Raw genomic sequence first — 17587 nt, forward strand, 5'->3', positions numbered from 1 at the left:
AAGACTGATAAAATTAGCTTCTGTGGTAGCGCTTAAACTGTTTCCACTGTGAGAAATGATGGATTTTATGGTATATTTGGTGTTCTGAACTGTCAAAATAGGCAGTTATAATTGTCTCTAGAGGATGTTTCGAGGATTCATAAACTTTAGCTGGTTGCAGCTGGTTTTGTTGGTGGGATTCTAAATAAATGTCATGACAGCTCTAGCCCTCCAAACTATCACTGAAAGAGACTGAAATTATTTGTTAAATATTTTTTTTATTGTTGTGGTGCTCAGAAATGCCTGAAAACAGGTGTAATTTTTTTTTTTAGATTGCATGCTGATCATCCAATCCGACTGGCCAAAAATGTTCAGTCTCTAGATGCTGCTGGAGACTCGTTGACTCGTGTAGGGGATGATACCTACACTTTTCAAATTTATATTCATAAAAAATATAAATATTTTACATCACAATAATGTAGTAGTTTGCACATGTTGTTCAATTCCAAAAACTACAATAAAACAAGTAGAATTTTGTGTCTGTAATCAATCAATCAATCAATCAAACTTTATTTGTATAGCACATTTCAGCATCAAGGCATTTCAAAGTGCTTTACATCAAATCAAACACAAAAATACAATGCAACAAAGAATCAACAATAAAAACACAACATAGTCAGATTCCGTCAATAAATTTGCAATTGTTTACGTTTCGAATACAACTCTAAACAAGTGGGTTTTTAGTTGAGATTTAAAGGAAGTCAGTGTTTCAGCTGTTTTACAGTTTTCTGGAAGTTTGTTCCAGATTTTTGGTGCATAGATGCTAAATGCAGCTTCTCCTCGTTTGGTTCTGGTTCTGGGGATGCAGAGCAGACCAGAACCAGAAGACCTGAGAGGTCTGGAAGGTTGATACAACAGCAGCAAATCTTTAATGTATTGTGGTGCTAAACCATTCAGTGATTTATAAACTAACAACAGTATTTTAAAGTCTATTCTTTGAGCTACAGTGAGCCAGTGGAGAGACTTTAAAACTGGTGTTATGTGCTCTATCTTCCTGGTTTTAGTGAGAACACGAGCAGCAGCATTTTGGATCAGCTGCAGCTGTTTGATTGATTTGTTGGACAGACCTGTGAAGACGCCGTTACAATAATCAATACAACTGAAGATAAACGCATGGATGAGTTTCTCTAGATCTGGCTGAGACATTAGTCCTTTAATCCTGGAAATGTTCTTCAGGTGATAGAAGGCTGTAATGTGAAAAAGAAAAAGTACAAGGAGTACTGAGGCCTTTCCAAGAGACAGTGGACTGCAGCTCTGGTCCCGCTGAAGAATGTACATTGGAGTTGAAAAGGTCACACCACAAAGCTGCTCTGGGCAAGAAGCATGAATACAATCCGAGTCTTTGGGAGCGGAGGGTCACAGACACAGCTGGACCTGACCCGCTCCAAGACACAGCTGAAGAGAACACAGTCTCAGCTTACTGACATGCTTCTGGTCTTATTCATATGATCCCAGCCTGTGTCCTAACACAGCCCACCTTTTCCCACACCTTCATTTCATTCTGCACTCATTCGAGTCCAGCCTAGAAACTTATCAAAATGCCCCGGAGGTGAAAAAGAACAAAGACTTTGCGGGTGAGAAAAGGTCAGCTTATCCTCCGGCCATCAGGTGACACACTCAACCACAGAAGCATCTGTCAAAGAGTCATTATCAGCGCAATGTGGCAAGCTGACAGAATGTTTTTATCTGTCAAACAGGAGCTCAGCATCCCCGCCCCTCTCACCCCGCATGACAACTTGACCTTATTCAATCATAGTTTCTCTCCCTCTCTCCATTTCTTTTTTTTTTTTTACTTCAGAGTCGACTTTGCTGAGCGCTGCCAAGCTTGGCGGCAAACAAGAAGAGTGAGATGGTGTAGGCAGCCTTGTGGATGCTCTTCAAACAGAGGAAACTGCTTCCAGTGATGTATGCACATCATGCCCTAGTACGCACACGCCCACACACAGACATGGTAACAAACTCACTGTGGCAAGAAGAAGGAGGGGGAGAAAAATGGCACATTCCCGTGGTATCTGTGCAAGTGAGAGACAAAAAGAGTTCTCACACGTTTGGTACAACAGTCTATGAGCAATAAATCCCAAGCTGGGTTCATTCAGAACCTCGCAGAAACTATTTTTCACAGCATGCCCCCATCCTTCTATAGGAGCCAATGACACATTTGAGCCTCTGAAGATGTCAGGGCACACATAACTCACAGTAATCTCTCTCTCACACACACACACACACACTGCTACTAAATATGTATGAAGATGGCTATTTATAGAATTATCCAAGCAAACAGTTTATTGTAAAAAAGACCAGCTCACACTTATGTACATTACGAATGGATGCTCAGTCGCTCTATATGTGTGCAAGCATTGCACTATGCATGCTGCTACCCCCGTAAGACATCCACAAATCTCATTATCTCTCAGCTGTGGTGTATGAGGAGGGGGTAACGCATAAAAAAAAATAATAACGGGAACTTGGAGACTGGAGGATAAAAACGTGAGCAGCCCCTGTGCAGTCTAAACAATTAGAAGGAAAACAATCAGGCTGGAGGGTACAATGAGAGCGGCAGACACAGCAACACTAACCTGTTTTACTTCAGCGGGCATGGTCCAAAATGCCCCGGTCGATTTTTTTCTAAAGGTGTATTTCAGTGAAAAGATATAAAATAGAAACCTCCAGGGAAACAGCGTGAGAAATACGTCCTTCTCTCGAAAAAGTTATCCTCTCCCTCCTCTCTTCTCCGACTCGTCACGTTTTTCTTGTTTATTTACGCTGAGTTTTCCCTCTGTGAGCGGAGAGGTAGCAGCAGCTCAGACGCAAGCAGCCATCCTCTGCTCAGCTGCGTGAAGCAGCCCGCTGTTAGCCGCACAGGCACCGGAAGTGAGGCGGTGCTTTTCAAAATAAAGTACGACGCGGGTTTATGATCGAGAACTTTGTGAATATCATGCGCCTAACCTAGAACAGGAGCCATAAATAAACAATCAGCATAGTATGAGAATGAATTTGCCTTTTTTCCCCCATTTTGTTGGACTATGTTAAACTATATAAATAGTTCAATAGTGCTTTTGACATTTTGTACCTCAAACGTCTGAATATTTTGGAAACGGAGAAAGCGAAGGCATGGTTTGACATCTCTTTCCTTTGTAAATATTAAAGCATAATATTTGGGATCACCTACTGAAAGCTAAAAAAAGTTCTAAGAATATAGAAAGTAATTTTTGTTTTTGAAACGAAATCCTTGAGATTGAGTTGAAATTAGAAATTGTACTAATGAGATGGTGTGTGGCAAATGGATTCTTTGAGGACAAGAATCACTTACTGTGTTGCATAATTCAAAAATTTTTGCATATATTTTCTAGATTTAATTACTATGTTATGGACCAGCAAAAATACTTATAAGACCAGTATTAATGTAATATTTTTTTACTGCAACAAAAACGTTTATACATATAATGATTCAAAACCCATACAGAGTGTCAATCCAACTTTTTTAAAAAATTTAAAACAGTGCAAATGTTGCAGTCACTAATCTAACATACCTGTGCTTTTAAATTAACTTCATCTTAATACACAGGTCTCAAACTCCAGTCCTGGAGGGCCACTGTTGCCTTGCAACTTTTAGATGTGACTCTGCTGCACCTGGATAGAATAATTAAATCATTAAGGCTCTGGAGAACTGATCTACACAAGGAGGAGGTAATTAAGCCATTTCAGTCCAGTGCTTTGTGCCTGTGGCACATCTAAACCTGCAGGATAGCGGCCCTCAAGGACTGGAGTTTGACACCCCTGCCTTAATAGAAATATACTACTATAGATTTTTAATTAATTTATAATACTCAAATATAGTTTATATTTATATGTATTTAATTCGTAAATATTGGTATTCAGGACAATTTGCATGAATTTATCTTATGTATTTTTGCTTTAATAAATACTTTTGCTGTGTCTTTCAGGCAACACGCAAATCGTCATCTGCTTCTTTCAACTAAATGCTTTTATTCTGAAAGAAAAATTTCCTTGCTCTCCAATGTAATTCTGCCTGTGGCAGGTCAGACAGAGCTGAGAAAGAACAGGGATTTCTCATTTGACAGAGATGTTTTATTCATGTGTGAATTGATGAGACACCGAAGGCGGCGTAAGAGCCTTTCCTTTTCCAAACAAAAAACGGGCTCTCCGTTAAAGATATGAGGCCGGATCTGGACCCGGACACAAGCGGAAAAGTTGGGCATGAAAGGAAGAAACACCTCTGAGGTTGGGAGAACAGAGGAATCCCAGAGAATGGGAATGTAGCAGCTTTCTCCGATTGGGTAAATGTCTTTCCCCTCTATCTCTGGCATCAAGTGGGGTGGGACCAGCTCCCTCTTTGCTCTCCAGTTGCCTCGGTCTGTCAGACCGTCAACCCCTCCCCCTTGTTGGCACAGACGGAGAGAGAGGAGAAAAAAGAAGAGGGGGGGAGGGACTGGGGCTCGCACACAAAACAAAAGTTGCCCCTATTGAATCGAAGGCATCCCACGAGCTACTCTGCAAATTTTTACAAACACACACACACAGCTCCTTTTCTCAAAACCTCTTTGAGACTCTCTTCTGGCTGCACTTGATATAAGGGAGAGCTCGGATGTACGTGACAGAATTCCCATTCAAATAACTGCGCCTGTGACCGAGACCGAGCAGGAATGTTAATCTAATAATGCCGATGGAAGCTCAACTAAAGACAACTCTGAGGGGACGGTTGAAAAGACAGGAGAGCGAGCAAAACGGATGACTGGTCTAAGACGAAAACAGAGAAAATGGCAAACAGAGGAGGGGGGGAAAACGGCTGAGGTTTCACATTCCACGAGCTTGGCAGCACTGTTTTAGGTCCCAGGATGTTACTGCTTCATTTCTTCCTAATGAAAGCCCTGGCTCACCATGCACCATTACATTTAGGTCTCTTTGCTTTCAACAACAGCAACAGGAATTCGACCGAGGGTACAGCAGAGGAGCATTTTAATAAAGCAACCCTCGAACCCTTAGCTAAAGTCCTTTCTTTTATGCGATTTGCAGTGTCGCTTTCCATTTGCGCCACTTAAACACAGAGTGATTTTCATAACTCTGTTTAAAAATCCATTATGTACCCAGGGCAATGCTGGTGAGAACAGATGCAAGGATTGCTGCACAAAGAGTAGGGGACATAAAGAGCTGAGTATTGCTTTGTGGATTCCCTATTAATCTGCACATACGTGCTTTAGAAATGCCCATCTCCTTCTTCTAAATGTTGGGTTTTGCAGTCTATTATTTTTCCACATGTAGAAAAATAATACCAGACCGGGCTCTTTGTCTACTCCTTTGAACTACAGAAGTGTCTACAGAAGCTTGTACTATGAATATATTTTCCTGTGTTTTTAGAGGTGTTGGTTGGTTTTCTAAGCCGTTTGTTGTGACCTGAAGTCTAGATCTGTAGATTGTTGTATGGACAGACCATTTGCTGCTACAGATCCTTTGACCTTTCCTGTGGCATCCTTCCTTCCTTCCTTCCTTTCTTGAGGTTTTTACTTTTACAATCCAAGTCTAATCTTTGACTCTTCAGAACCTTTTTTCTCAGTTGTGAGGGAAGCCTCTGTGTCTTTGTTGTATTGCCCATCTGAAAGTCCCTCTGCACTGCACCAAGTGCACACCAAGATTATGTTACATTTTGTGATGAGGTGGAGCGATCTGAACTAACTTGATGTCTTTTGAAGGTAACTGATACTATCATGTAATGAATTTAGGGTTTGAAACCAAAGATAATGCACATAGTTTGTAGTGGAGTGATATTTCACTATTAAAACGCTGCTACATTCCAAAACGTAGAGATATGGCCTTCAACTAACAAGCAGAAAAGTCAATGGGTCAACAGAGTTGTCAGGATTCATCATCTGAAAACTCAAGTTGCATAAAGGAAGCTTTCAAAGTCACAATCAGCCAGTGTCAGCAGAAAGCTGTGATTGGGATCCATAGGGCCTCCAACAAATGACTTTAAAACATCCCCAATAGCTTATGGAGAGCTAAAATATTTACATATTACTTCTCTTGATAGCAGTGTGTTTTACATTGTTGTAATTCTTTGGATGATCTCTGTTCTCTTTTAGAGCACAGGCTCAAATCAACGGTTTGTTTGCCCTTATCTTTCCTCCAAGAAGCTTTTGTCAACACAGCCTGAATTTTCACCATATGAAGGGGGTAAGAGAAGACACTGAAAGCATATACAGTATGTTAAGTCACATAAATCCTCAACTTTTTTATGTACAACTGTAAAGAATCCGGTGAGAAACCCATCAGGTTACATCATGCAACCTCATGTACAGTACGAGTCCTTTTCTTCTTACGGGCAACATACGAATGTGCATGCTTATGGTCCCTTGCAAAATATTCACAAGCCCAGTATTTTTTCCACATTTTCTCATGTCTGCTGTCACTCAGTGTCTGCAAGATGGGCTGTTGATTGGCCACTGCCTCTCTAACTGTGTTTGTTTATCACTAAGGTGAAGTAGCTAGGTTGATAGATATGACAGGCGTCGAGCCAAATTCGTTCTCCCCAGTGTAATCTGTCTGAGCTGCTTCAGGAGCATACGTTCAGCAGGAAGAGTAGCACATATTCACCAGAAAGGGCTTTGTGTTGTTTTTGTAGACGGAAGCATAAGTACTATTTCTTGCGACCCCTGTGCTGCTAACACTGTCCTGTTGCCAGACGGTAACAGTAAGAAACAGAAAGAATAAATGTAGACAACTGGATGGAAGAGAGGAAGAACAGAGTGAGGAAGAAGTCAGACATGATAAGGTTGAAGATGAATTGGTTAAGGAAGGGCCAAAGAACTCAGCTGAGGATGAAAGCTCCCCAGAGCTGAGTAAGACCAATCGATCAGAAAACAGTCCTCACCCAAATACACTCTAAGCTTTCAGTCTCAGTATTTCCAGAAACTTCTGTGTAGCAGCATATAACACATAAGCAGTTAGAGTACCTGCTATACCTGAGATAACTGATGCGGCCCATTCAGCCACCATCCAGACGACCCACATTCCCCCTAGGCTTTGTAAACGCTTGCCATGCCACAGGAATCTGACACATGCAGGGCTTAGCATGTCGGCCGTAAAGTTACATTTTGAGCTCATTTGACCGAAGCAGTGTTCTTCCCACATGTTAGTTGTGTTCCCTGTATGGTTTATGGCAATCAGGATTTTTTTTTTTTTTATCTGGGTCTTATCCAACAATGGGTTTCTACTTGCCACACTTTTAAACAGGTCACAGTTTTGATGTAAATGCATTCTTCAGAGTTCTGACTTTGTTCTCATTTCTTTCCTCTACATTCCAATTTTTCCTTTGAATTATGGCTTTAATCTCAAAATTAGGAATTTTGTCCTCGGAAATCTGACTTTAAGGCAACCCCTGGACACCGGGGAGCAACCAGCTTCAGTGGCTGAGATGCGAGTTTGTGCAGGAGGAGAGCTTACTTTCTGGAAGAACATGTCAGATTGAAGTGACTTATTTTTTTATATGGTCAACTAAACTCAGAATTCAGAGAAAAACAGCAGACTTTTTTTTTTTTTTTTCCCCCTTCAGGGGGTCTTTGGTGTGCTCTAGGAGCCCTTATATGACGGTAGACTTACAGGAAAGGGGGAAGGAGAGAGGGCAAGACATGCGGTAAATGTCAGTCGGGTCCGGGAATCGAACATATAAGGGTGTATGAATTTTGCTGGACCTGGAACGGCCGCGTCGAGGACTCAAGGCCTCCAAATGTGGGTCGAGCTATTCCCTACGCCACCACAGCACGGCCCAACAGCAGACTTTTTTTAAAATAATTTTTTATTTTCAGCGGTCCCAATCCTCTTCCATACCTTCCATTTCATCTACTTCACGTTTCTTTACCAAAGCAAATCCCTTAATATACATTGGAGTTTGTGGCTGGAATGTGACAGAGCGAGATACGAAAAAGCTCAAAAATATTTTCAAAGGCACTAATTGGATTTTAGTGCACTAAATTGAGCTGAAAAGAATGCTTAAATACACAGAGTGACTGAAATAGATCGATCTTACAGTTTCCGTTATTTAATCTGTTCCAGGAATTAACAAGAGAGTAGGAACAGGAAGGGGGAAAAAAATAATTATTTTCAGTCTCGCCCGGTAACAGAAGTGGTAAAACAGTAAGGGTGTATGAATTTTGCTGGCGCTGGAACGAAAGCCTTTTGCAATCTGCTGTATGCTGTCGAGATGTGTGGTGTGAAGCAGATGGTAGAAAGGTTAATGTTCAGCAACAAGACGCGAGCTGACAGCCAGACACCGCCAGTGAAGCTACATCTGTTAACATCACGCTTTCCGCTTCCGTTAGTGACGGCAGATGTGCATAAGGATGGAGGAAAAGAAGGTTGAGAGGAAAAAGGATGTACAGTGGACAAAAGGCAAAAACAAATTGTGCTGCATGGTTACCACATGCAACAATGTGGATATTGCAATCAGTCTCGACAGTGTAGTTTAATTCCAAATCACTTTCATTGCCGAGAAGGCAGCGCTTAATCTGGCTGTTGAGGTCTAACCATGAGGTTAAGAAAATATCCGACCAAATACAAAGAAGGGTTCTGAAAAGGAAAGACGACGACAACACTGGCCTTTGCTGCTCCATCTTCTCTGAAACAATCACTGCACTGTGTTCCGGTCACAAGACTAGAGTTATTTACAATTGCGAGAGCCTCCAGAGAAAGATTATCTGCTTTGACTGACTGCTTCTTATTCTAACAATGACACAGTCAGAAAGAAAGCCCTTATCTAATGACTTTTACCATCATGTTTTATTTTCCACTCTAAAAAACTGGCTCGTCAGCATCGCAGAGGATTGCGGTCTCATCTAATAGTGGCTTTTGTCTCCCGAAAACGCAATTTTAGCTTAATTTCAGGGGATAAAACTATTTAGACGCCATCACTTCACATCAGTGAAGTGATGGCTCCATTTTCAGTTTTTATGTTGCAAAAATATATTCGCACATCAAGATTTGTCGTACACCCATAACAAGATTTGATTATTTTTTCCCCCTTGCGAAACAAGGACAAGCAGTGAGGCACAAACACACACAATGAGAGCTTATCTGACATTATGGCACACACAGAATTTTTTTTAGACACCTCTCCCTGTTATGGAGTCTCTATAATCTTGATGGATTACCGCTGAAGGGTATGTTAAAATTATGCAAGTTAATGAGAGCTTTTCTGACATTATGGCACACAGAATTTATTTTAGACACCTCTCCCTGTTATGGAGTCTCTATAATCTTATTGGATTACCGTTGAAGGGTATGTTAAAATTATGCAAGTTAAACATTTGTTTTATGCCCTGAAGACCATGTTTTTGCAAGACTTTCGGAGTAATTCCTCTTACGGACTCAGCCTAAATCAGACTTTTCTAATGAGTTAGGTTATTCCTTCGTTGCTCGTAATCAGCAACTGTGCCAGGAATTTAAAACTCCTGCTTCTAATTTTGCCTTGCGAATGTATTTATACCTGTTATACCTTTTCACATTTAGTCACAGTAAAACTACCAATGATAACACGTCCAAGTGCCTCTCTGCTAGACGGCTGTCCTGTGAAATTCATGAACACTTGAGACCCCTCTAAAAACACCTGTATCTGCCCGTAACTGCCAAAATTATGTCAATATGCATTAACACTCACAGTGGAATCCATCTTAAGCACTTCCACAGTCTTCCTGATCTCCAGTCTTTGCACTCCTGGATCGACTGTTTTGCAAAAACCAGTCAACGGCATGTTGAGTAGCATCATGCCCAGGTATTTCAGCTTCCCTAGCTGTGTGTTTTAGACGGTGGTCCACTGTATTTGATCTTAAACTTGTACAATTTTTAGAAAAGCTGTGTTTATGTTTTATTTCTTTTTTTTTAGAAGTTTGAACTGAGATTCACTAGCCTTGATGACAGACATTAAAATAAATTAGGTGCTCCAATCAACATTTTTACTACATGAGCCATTCACCAGGGTCACTACCTGCAAGTACTATACAAGTCAAGGACTTTTAACATGCATCAATCCTGGTTTAAGTGCTGTTGTTATAAACATTGTAGACTTGTTTAACATTCAAGATGAAACTCCCTTCCTACTCGGTCACTGAGATTAAGATTAAAATGCACATTGTTTCCATCTGTCAGTATCGCACAAATATGTCATCACGTTAACTTCAAATTAAGAAAAATATGTTTTTTTTCCACACACGTCACCACAATATTGCAGCTAAAGAAGTATAAAATTAGTTACTCATGCTGATTTAAATAAAGCTCTCCCTTAGCTTCAGATTATGTATTTTTGCATATTTTTAACTGTGTTTGGATCATTCTAATAGGAGGTAGTATTGCTTGGTCTATGAATAGACCAAATCTGTATGGTCTACAGAGGAAACCCAGCTTCTATAGCTAACTCTGGCATAGTATGTGATGTGCATTGTCTCTTTTGAAATAAACAACAACAATTATCTGTGTGTATATCAGGACTTTGCATCGATGTAACAGTCATTTCTACTCATCCATTGTATAGATAATCGGTCGTTAGACGATTAACTCAGTGGGTCAAGGTTTGTGATTGTAATGTAGAAGATATGCAAAAGTTTATGGGGCATGAATATTTCTGCAAGCTCCTGTAGGTCCTTGTTTCTTCTGCAAAGATTTTGTCTGAAGCTGGGATTTTTTTTAGCACACTGCTCTTTTGAAATGTGCTAGTCCAGTGTTTCCCAACCCTGGTCCTCAAGACACAATGTCCTACATGTTTTAGAGGTTTCCCTGCTTTATTGTGCCTGATTCATCTGATTGCAGTTCAACAAACGCCTGTTAATCAATCATCAATTGAAATCAGCTGGACTGAAGCAAGAAAATACCTAAAACATGCCAGGCAGTGTGCCTTGAGGACCAGGGTTGGGAAACACAGTGCTAGTCTATAAAGAAGACCCTACAACCTGGCTCGGCTTAAGACCAGCTGTGTGATTTGAAGATTGCATGTACTGCATGTGTGCTACCCTGTTACATAAAACACCAAAGGTCAGTTAATTCCAGGCTCTGCGATGCACAGCCTTGTAACGAGCTGTCAAGATGCGGCTCGGCCTAAAGCAAGTCCGGACCTCAACGAGGTCAGTCCCCCCCAGAGTGCGAAGCCAAGAGGTGGTTTAGTCTCTGCATCTCTAATGTGAAAGCTAACAGCGGACCCCTGCTTCTGCAAAAACACCTCTGCTGCTAAAAGCATGCATGCTGATGATATCTTTACTGCTCGTGGGAGGAGATGTGATAATTTAGAAAAAGCAGCAAATCCCAAAAGGATCCTTTCTGTTACCAATAAAAGGAGTCAGGAATGCGAGCTAATTCTGCTCAGAAATGATCGAGGAGAGAGTCAAGGTTGCCTCTGCTGAGGGTCTAATGGGGATTTTTGTTTTCCATTAGTAAGTTTACCTGCCTGTTGGAAGTTCCTTAAATGAAGAATCTGGCCTCAGGCATCCAAACAAACATCCATCCGTATTTTCTAATTAGAACTGCTCCCTGGATTACATGACTGCTGGAATTTACCAGAAACCTGGATTTAAAGTAGTATTTGCTTCAAGATGAACTCCAGCAAAGTGAACACTGGGGTAAAATGAAAAACGCTTGTTTTTCATACAAGTCTTGTTTGCTTTCTCAGGATCTGGTATTACAGCTCAGTAGGTGCAAGTTTACCCATGGAAAGAAGAGCCAAAACAAGCCGCACTGATGCTTCTGTTTCTCATTTTGTTCACCGTTTACAGGCTTGTAATTCACGCTGTAAAAATGTCACACAGATATGTTAAACTCATGGGGCTAATTAATACAGTGCTTTGAAGAACACCTCTAGCCCAACGATTAAAGTTGTGGGACTGTTTTCAATTGACTTTTGTTTTCTTCATCCAGACTTGTTTAGCGATCCTGCCGGACATTGAAAAGGGTCAGGTCACATTCCTCAGATGGCACTGAGGTCTTGTGAGGGAGGACGTTATTTTTAACAGATGTGCTATAGTTTAAACTCAAACTATCAGGGCCGTCCTTTAAAAACATTAGCAATCTTCCTTTCTGTTTGTAAGTTTGAGCTTGAGGCGATGCCCTTGACCAGTTAAACACGACTGATCGACTAGTTTGGTGCATAAAGAGATTCTCGTAAAGGAAAAACATGCAGCTACTGTTACTGCTTATGTTTTTACAGATTATAATAGGTTTAAGCAGTTGTGACGAAATGGCATGACAGTAAATCATCATTAGGACAAGATCTGATTTGATGGATGAATGTTTGGGCTTCTTTAGAGGAGTATAAACAATAAAGATGGATTTTCTTTCCATCTTCTCTTTCAATTTATGTTTTCCTGCTGCACTTGCCGGAGGTTTCTACCTGTTAAAAGGGAAAGTTTCTATTCCACTGCTGTTTTGTGCATGCTCAATATGAGGGATTGCTGTAAAGAGACAGTGGGCAAGCAATTGCCCACATTCCCTACATGCTAGCCCAGGTGGACTGAATGCTGCATTAGCATTCAGCATTGTATGACCATAATAAATAATTATGATCATACTTTGCTCTTTTTACTTTGCTTGGCCCAGACCTTCTTCCTATTGACCATAGCTTTAGGTACTGAAAAACAAAACAAAAAAAATTTACCAGTTTTGCCTCCAGCATCGGTCAAGTGGGCTAAATTTTTGCAGTTACTTTTTCTGGTTTAGTTTTTCCTCAAGTCTAAAAAAACCCTGGCCTAGGAGGTACTGTCACTGCACATTACAACATGTACAAGTGGGCTTTTAAGAACCACTAATTTATTGAGCTGTGGGAAGAAACTAGTCCACCAACGAATTAATAGACAAACCACCCTACAATAAATCTCAGTTTTTCTCAGGTGCATCCATCTTTGCAGACTAACACAAGTCTTTCCTTGTTCAACGATGCTTCCTAAGGGTTGTAGTAGGTTTGAACTACGGTGAGAAATAATTTGACACAAACAGGAGCAATAAGCAGCCTATTTTACTGCAAGAAACTGTTGGCATGACTTCCGCAAGCTGGTTTATAACAAGGGGAAAGTGTTGTTGGAGGGATATGGGAACAGTGAGCGATACAACAATAAACAAAGGGGACATTTTCGTAACAATGTGACTAGGGGGTTATAGGAGGCAAGAAAGTTGTTGATGGAGAAGACAGGAGACGACTGAGGGAGGGGGTCAGCTAAAAACTAAAGCTCATTGTTAGGCAGGTGATTTACGAGGGTACAGCAGCTCCCAGGCTCTGGCATTGGAAGGACAGATCTTCTGTCGCTATAGCATCCACAGCCTTTTGTATCCATTGTTCCTAGACAGGACTTTGTGGTGGGAGGGGACTTGTTGTATGGATGGAAGTGGGTGGCGGAAGGGAGGGAGGCTTGAGCGATTGCTGGTTGCCATTGCAGAGCCAAGGCTTGTACATCTTCAGCGCAGATCAAAGGCTGCACTGTTCCTAGTCTGTAAAGCTCAGAACCTTTGAAAACTCCTCATAACATTGGACCAAGGGCACAATGTGCCTCTACCAGCAGCCCATTAAACAGACCATAAGAGACCAAGGCATCTACATTTTATGACACCCATGGAGCAACAAATTATCCCCACGTTTTCTAAGAATCTCAAGATGGTATCTTTGTATGTGTTGGGCAGCAGCCACAGTCAGATAGATAAGCAGTCCAGCATGTGGAATGAGGTCGCCTACTCTTCTAGTGCCACACAGACATGATTTTCTGAGCGCTGCCTGCTTTTGTCCAAACACGGTCACCAGTCAACACTTGACCTTTCATAGCCTTGATCACAATGCTCCTTCTGGCTAAAATCAATTACTATGGGCAGAGTCATATTAAGCAACAAAAGGGCGCGATCTCAGTGTGTGAGTGATCACATGTTGGGGGACGTCAATGGATTGAGATTCTAAGGCGTATCATTCCATGTCACTGAGTCTACACAAGTAATTTCATCAGACAAGCTAATGGACTCTCCGACAGCATTGTCCTGACGATCCTTCTTGAATGGTGAAGAATAAACAGTAATTCTCCTCCTCGATGGGTATTCATAAAGTGTTATGTCAAGGTGAATGAGGATTGGCGTTCTGCTAGAAACTGGAGCAGAAATCCATCATGCTCTTTAGTGCAGAGAAATTGTCGACACCTCTTAATTCCCTAATGAAATGAACTTATTCTGAAACCCAAATTCAGCATCAGATGGCAACACATTATCTCCACTTGACGCACTGTAAAATGCAGCGTTGTGTAAAGCTGCATTTTTGTGCCCCTTCAGCTTTTCCACATTTCATCATGTTACAACCAGAAACTACAATTAATGTGATTTCATGGGTCAGACCAAAGAAAGAAAGAATCAGATTTTTTCTAAGTATACATAGTATACAAATCAAAATTGTGATGTTCATCTGTCTTTTCTAATAAGTCAATACTGTGTAGGACTATATTTCAATGCAATCACAGCTTCAAGTCTTCTGTTGTGTTTCTACCAGCTATCCTCAATGTCATTTGACATTTTTCCTACCAAGATAGCTTCAGCTTAGTCACATTGTATGGAGCTTATATGCTGTAAAGTGTTTCAACTGATTCATGGAGGACTTTCTAAGATATGAATAGGGTTTAATTCAAACCATTCAGTGGTAGCTGTGGTTGTATGCTTAGGTTCATTATCCTGCTGGAAGAAGAACCTCAATCGAGACTCAAGACTTTTGCAACATCCAACAGATTTTCCTCTATTTATCTCCCTGCAGTTTTCTTGTCCCTACTACCAGTAGGCCTCCCCACAGCAGGATGATGCAACCACCATGCTTCATGGTGGCTTCAAGGTGATGCAGATCAATCTTCCACTGGTCTTTATGTTTGGGTCAGAGCTTCAGTTTTAACCTCATTTGACCAAAGCATCTTCTCATATAGTTACCAAGTACACATGCCTTTTCAAACTGTAAGCCAAACAAAAGCTTTCTTCTTGCCATCATTCCAAAATGGCCAACTTTACAAGCTGTCACCACATTCTTACATCTCTGCAGCTAAGCCAGATTATCATGAGTCTCTATAGTGTCTTCTTTGAGCTGTTCTCCCTTATTCAACATCCCCGTTTGGGTGGACGGTCATGTTTTGTAAGATCTGGATTGGATTTTTAATTTGAAGTGTCAGAGTAAAGACAACTAAGAACAAATGCACACTAAACTTTTTCAGACTTTTAAAAAAATGTCTATCACTCTCCTTTCCCATTGCAATTATACTGTAATTTGTGTTGACCTGCCACATAATCCCTCCAAAATACTCTGTATAAATCCTTTTGAAAGACATAAATGCTATGCATTCCCGCTCACTCTGTGACAATGTCAGACCATCACAATATCATCTTTTGTATCATTAGAGTGCTGTTTAGTACTATGACTCAACAGAAACTAACCAGAATAGAGAATGAAAAGAAAAAATGTCTTGTGTTCAATGCAGTATGTAACAATATGTTGAAAGCCTCCATCTAACACGAGCTAACGATAATTGGGCTCGTGTTTATTTGCTGCACACTCAGCCGCCTGTGTTAATGAGCTGATAATAATGATAAAGGCAGATAAAAGTGTTAGCTGCCCAGCAATGTTTAGGCCTGGTCCTTTCAGAGCTCAGTGCCCTGTAGAGGAGTTCTATCTAGATCAGTGCCTTATCACGCTCATTAGTTGTCTACTTTCATCTCATTTTACTAATCAGACTTACTCCAGTCTTTTCCTCCATGACCCCAGCTTTAAGTAATGTCAGACCTCATTGAGTCTGGCACTGGGGTTGTGAATCTAAACCCTCAGTTAGCGATCCACGGTCGGCTTTAATCCATCATTCCGCCTCAGGATTGTATGAGAGTGTGTGGTGAAAGCTGAGCGAGGAGAAGGCAGAGATGAAGGGAACAACCTGATGCATTTTCATCCCCTCGTGCGTATGTCGAGTAGAACGGGTTCTCACGGCACGTATCGCCTCTTGGACACACACCCCCCCGCCCACCTGCCTTGACACCAAATTGGTTTCGAATTAGTTTAATTTCTGATCGAGACATTTCACACGGAAGTAAAAACGAGTTTCATCAGCGGTGCCAATTACACAAGTTGGCGTCCTAATTTACAAGTGGTGAGGGTTCAGAGATGTTTGCCAGAATACCATGTCTGTTGCGTTACGTGATGTTGCAGGGAATCCCAAAATTCAAAGATGGCTGACATGGAAAATTATGATAAACTAACCAGGGGTGGTGGAGGGCTTTTTCCTGTTCTTGGGCTAAGAACTGACTTTGACTCTATGCCTTGATATGACATCTTTATTGCTCTCATTGGTTGTATTTTTTTCTATGTCATACAACCATTATGAAATGTAAGCTGATGAATTCAGCTTAGAGATTGCATGGCTTGATAGTGTGGCTGCGTCTAGAAACTTGAATATTACATCAATATGACAGTTATTAGTCTAATAACAAGAAGCAGTTTTGCTTGAGTAATTATTCGTTTTGGAATTACACTTTGCATTTTGTAGTGTACAATCAAAAAACAATGTGATGAAATATTTGTTGAACTATAAACATTTAACTTTGGTCTTGGTAGGACCAGTCTTGGCCTCTGTCTCGGAAGAACTGGCCTTGACTCCAGGCCCTGACACTAACTAATCACAATGTCCCAGTAAGATCCTGACAAGTTCTAAACATACTTTACTTAAGTTGAAATTAATCAATTTGTGTTCACAGCTCATCCACTAAGTATTCTGAACAAAGTTCATTGCTCCAACATGAACTAGTTCTTGCTCATATTTTATATTTTGTTTAAAATATAGAGTAAAATTATTTATAGGTCAGAATACCATTTACAAATTTGAAAACTGATGACATCATTACCTAGCATTAGAAACCTACCTAAAATCTGTCTTATTATTCATCTTTGCTCACTGAACATAGAACCATTGTGTCTCCTCAGACTTTTTGGGTAAAACATGTCATGTTAGTCATTCAGTGAAGCATCTAAAGGTTGGTAGAGCAGTCAGACCTCCTCGTGTAAGAGAAGGATTATATAAAAATGTTAATATAATTATGAAGGGCACTGGAACACAACCACATAGAAATCATTGACGAGAATTTCTCTTCTCATTAAAAAGGCAAAACATTGCTGAACTGATGGGGAGAATGTCTGTACGACCACCGGGTTTCTTTCAAGAAATCAATATAATGTTGGCAGGTCCTTCAAAAGCGAAAGAAAACACTAACAATGCTTGAGTTTAGGTTTGCTTACAATATAAATGGTTAGAAGGGATTGTTTTAAGCACTTTCTATTCAGTTAAGGGTTCAGTTAGATCTCCAAATGGTAATTGGCCTTAATTTGTATAGCGCATTAGCAAGCCCAAGGACTCCAAAGCCCTTTTCATTGCATTTAATCATTCACACATTCACATCTTGATAGTGGTAAGCTGCATTGTAGGCACAACTGAAAGGAGGATACAAGCCCTGGTTCGACTCATAATGCCTGGAAGACGCTTTCAGCTGTCAGAAAAAAGGCCACATCCAC

General features: G+C 40.8%; 1 protein-coding gene across 8 annotated transcripts in view; it reads right to left on the reverse strand.

Annotated features, from left to right (window-relative positions):
* Window positions 1-17587, reverse strand: part of arvcfb (ARVCF delta catenin family member b) — a 220842-nt gene that overhangs the window by 119044 nt on the left and 84211 nt on the right. Inside the window, exon 1 of one of the 8 annotated variants that reach the window (XM_044111819.1) lies at window positions 2616-2880. The exons of 5 other annotated variants lie outside the window; for them this stretch is intronic. In XM_044111819.1, coding sequence (XP_043967754.1) covers window positions 2616-2636 — 21 coding nt within the window. In that variant the 5' untranslated portion in view covers window positions 2637-2880. Of the gene's footprint in view, window positions 1-2615; window positions 2881-17587 lie in introns of those variants that run through there. 2 more of the 8 variants (XM_044111818.1, XM_044111821.1) reach the window with 2 other exon arrangements.

This window comes from Gambusia affinis, linkage group LG03 (genome assembly GCF_019740435.1).
Source record: "Gambusia affinis linkage group LG03, SWU_Gaff_1.0, whole genome shotgun sequence".
Lineage (NCBI taxonomy): Eukaryota > Metazoa > Chordata > Actinopteri > Cyprinodontiformes > Poeciliidae > Gambusia > Gambusia affinis.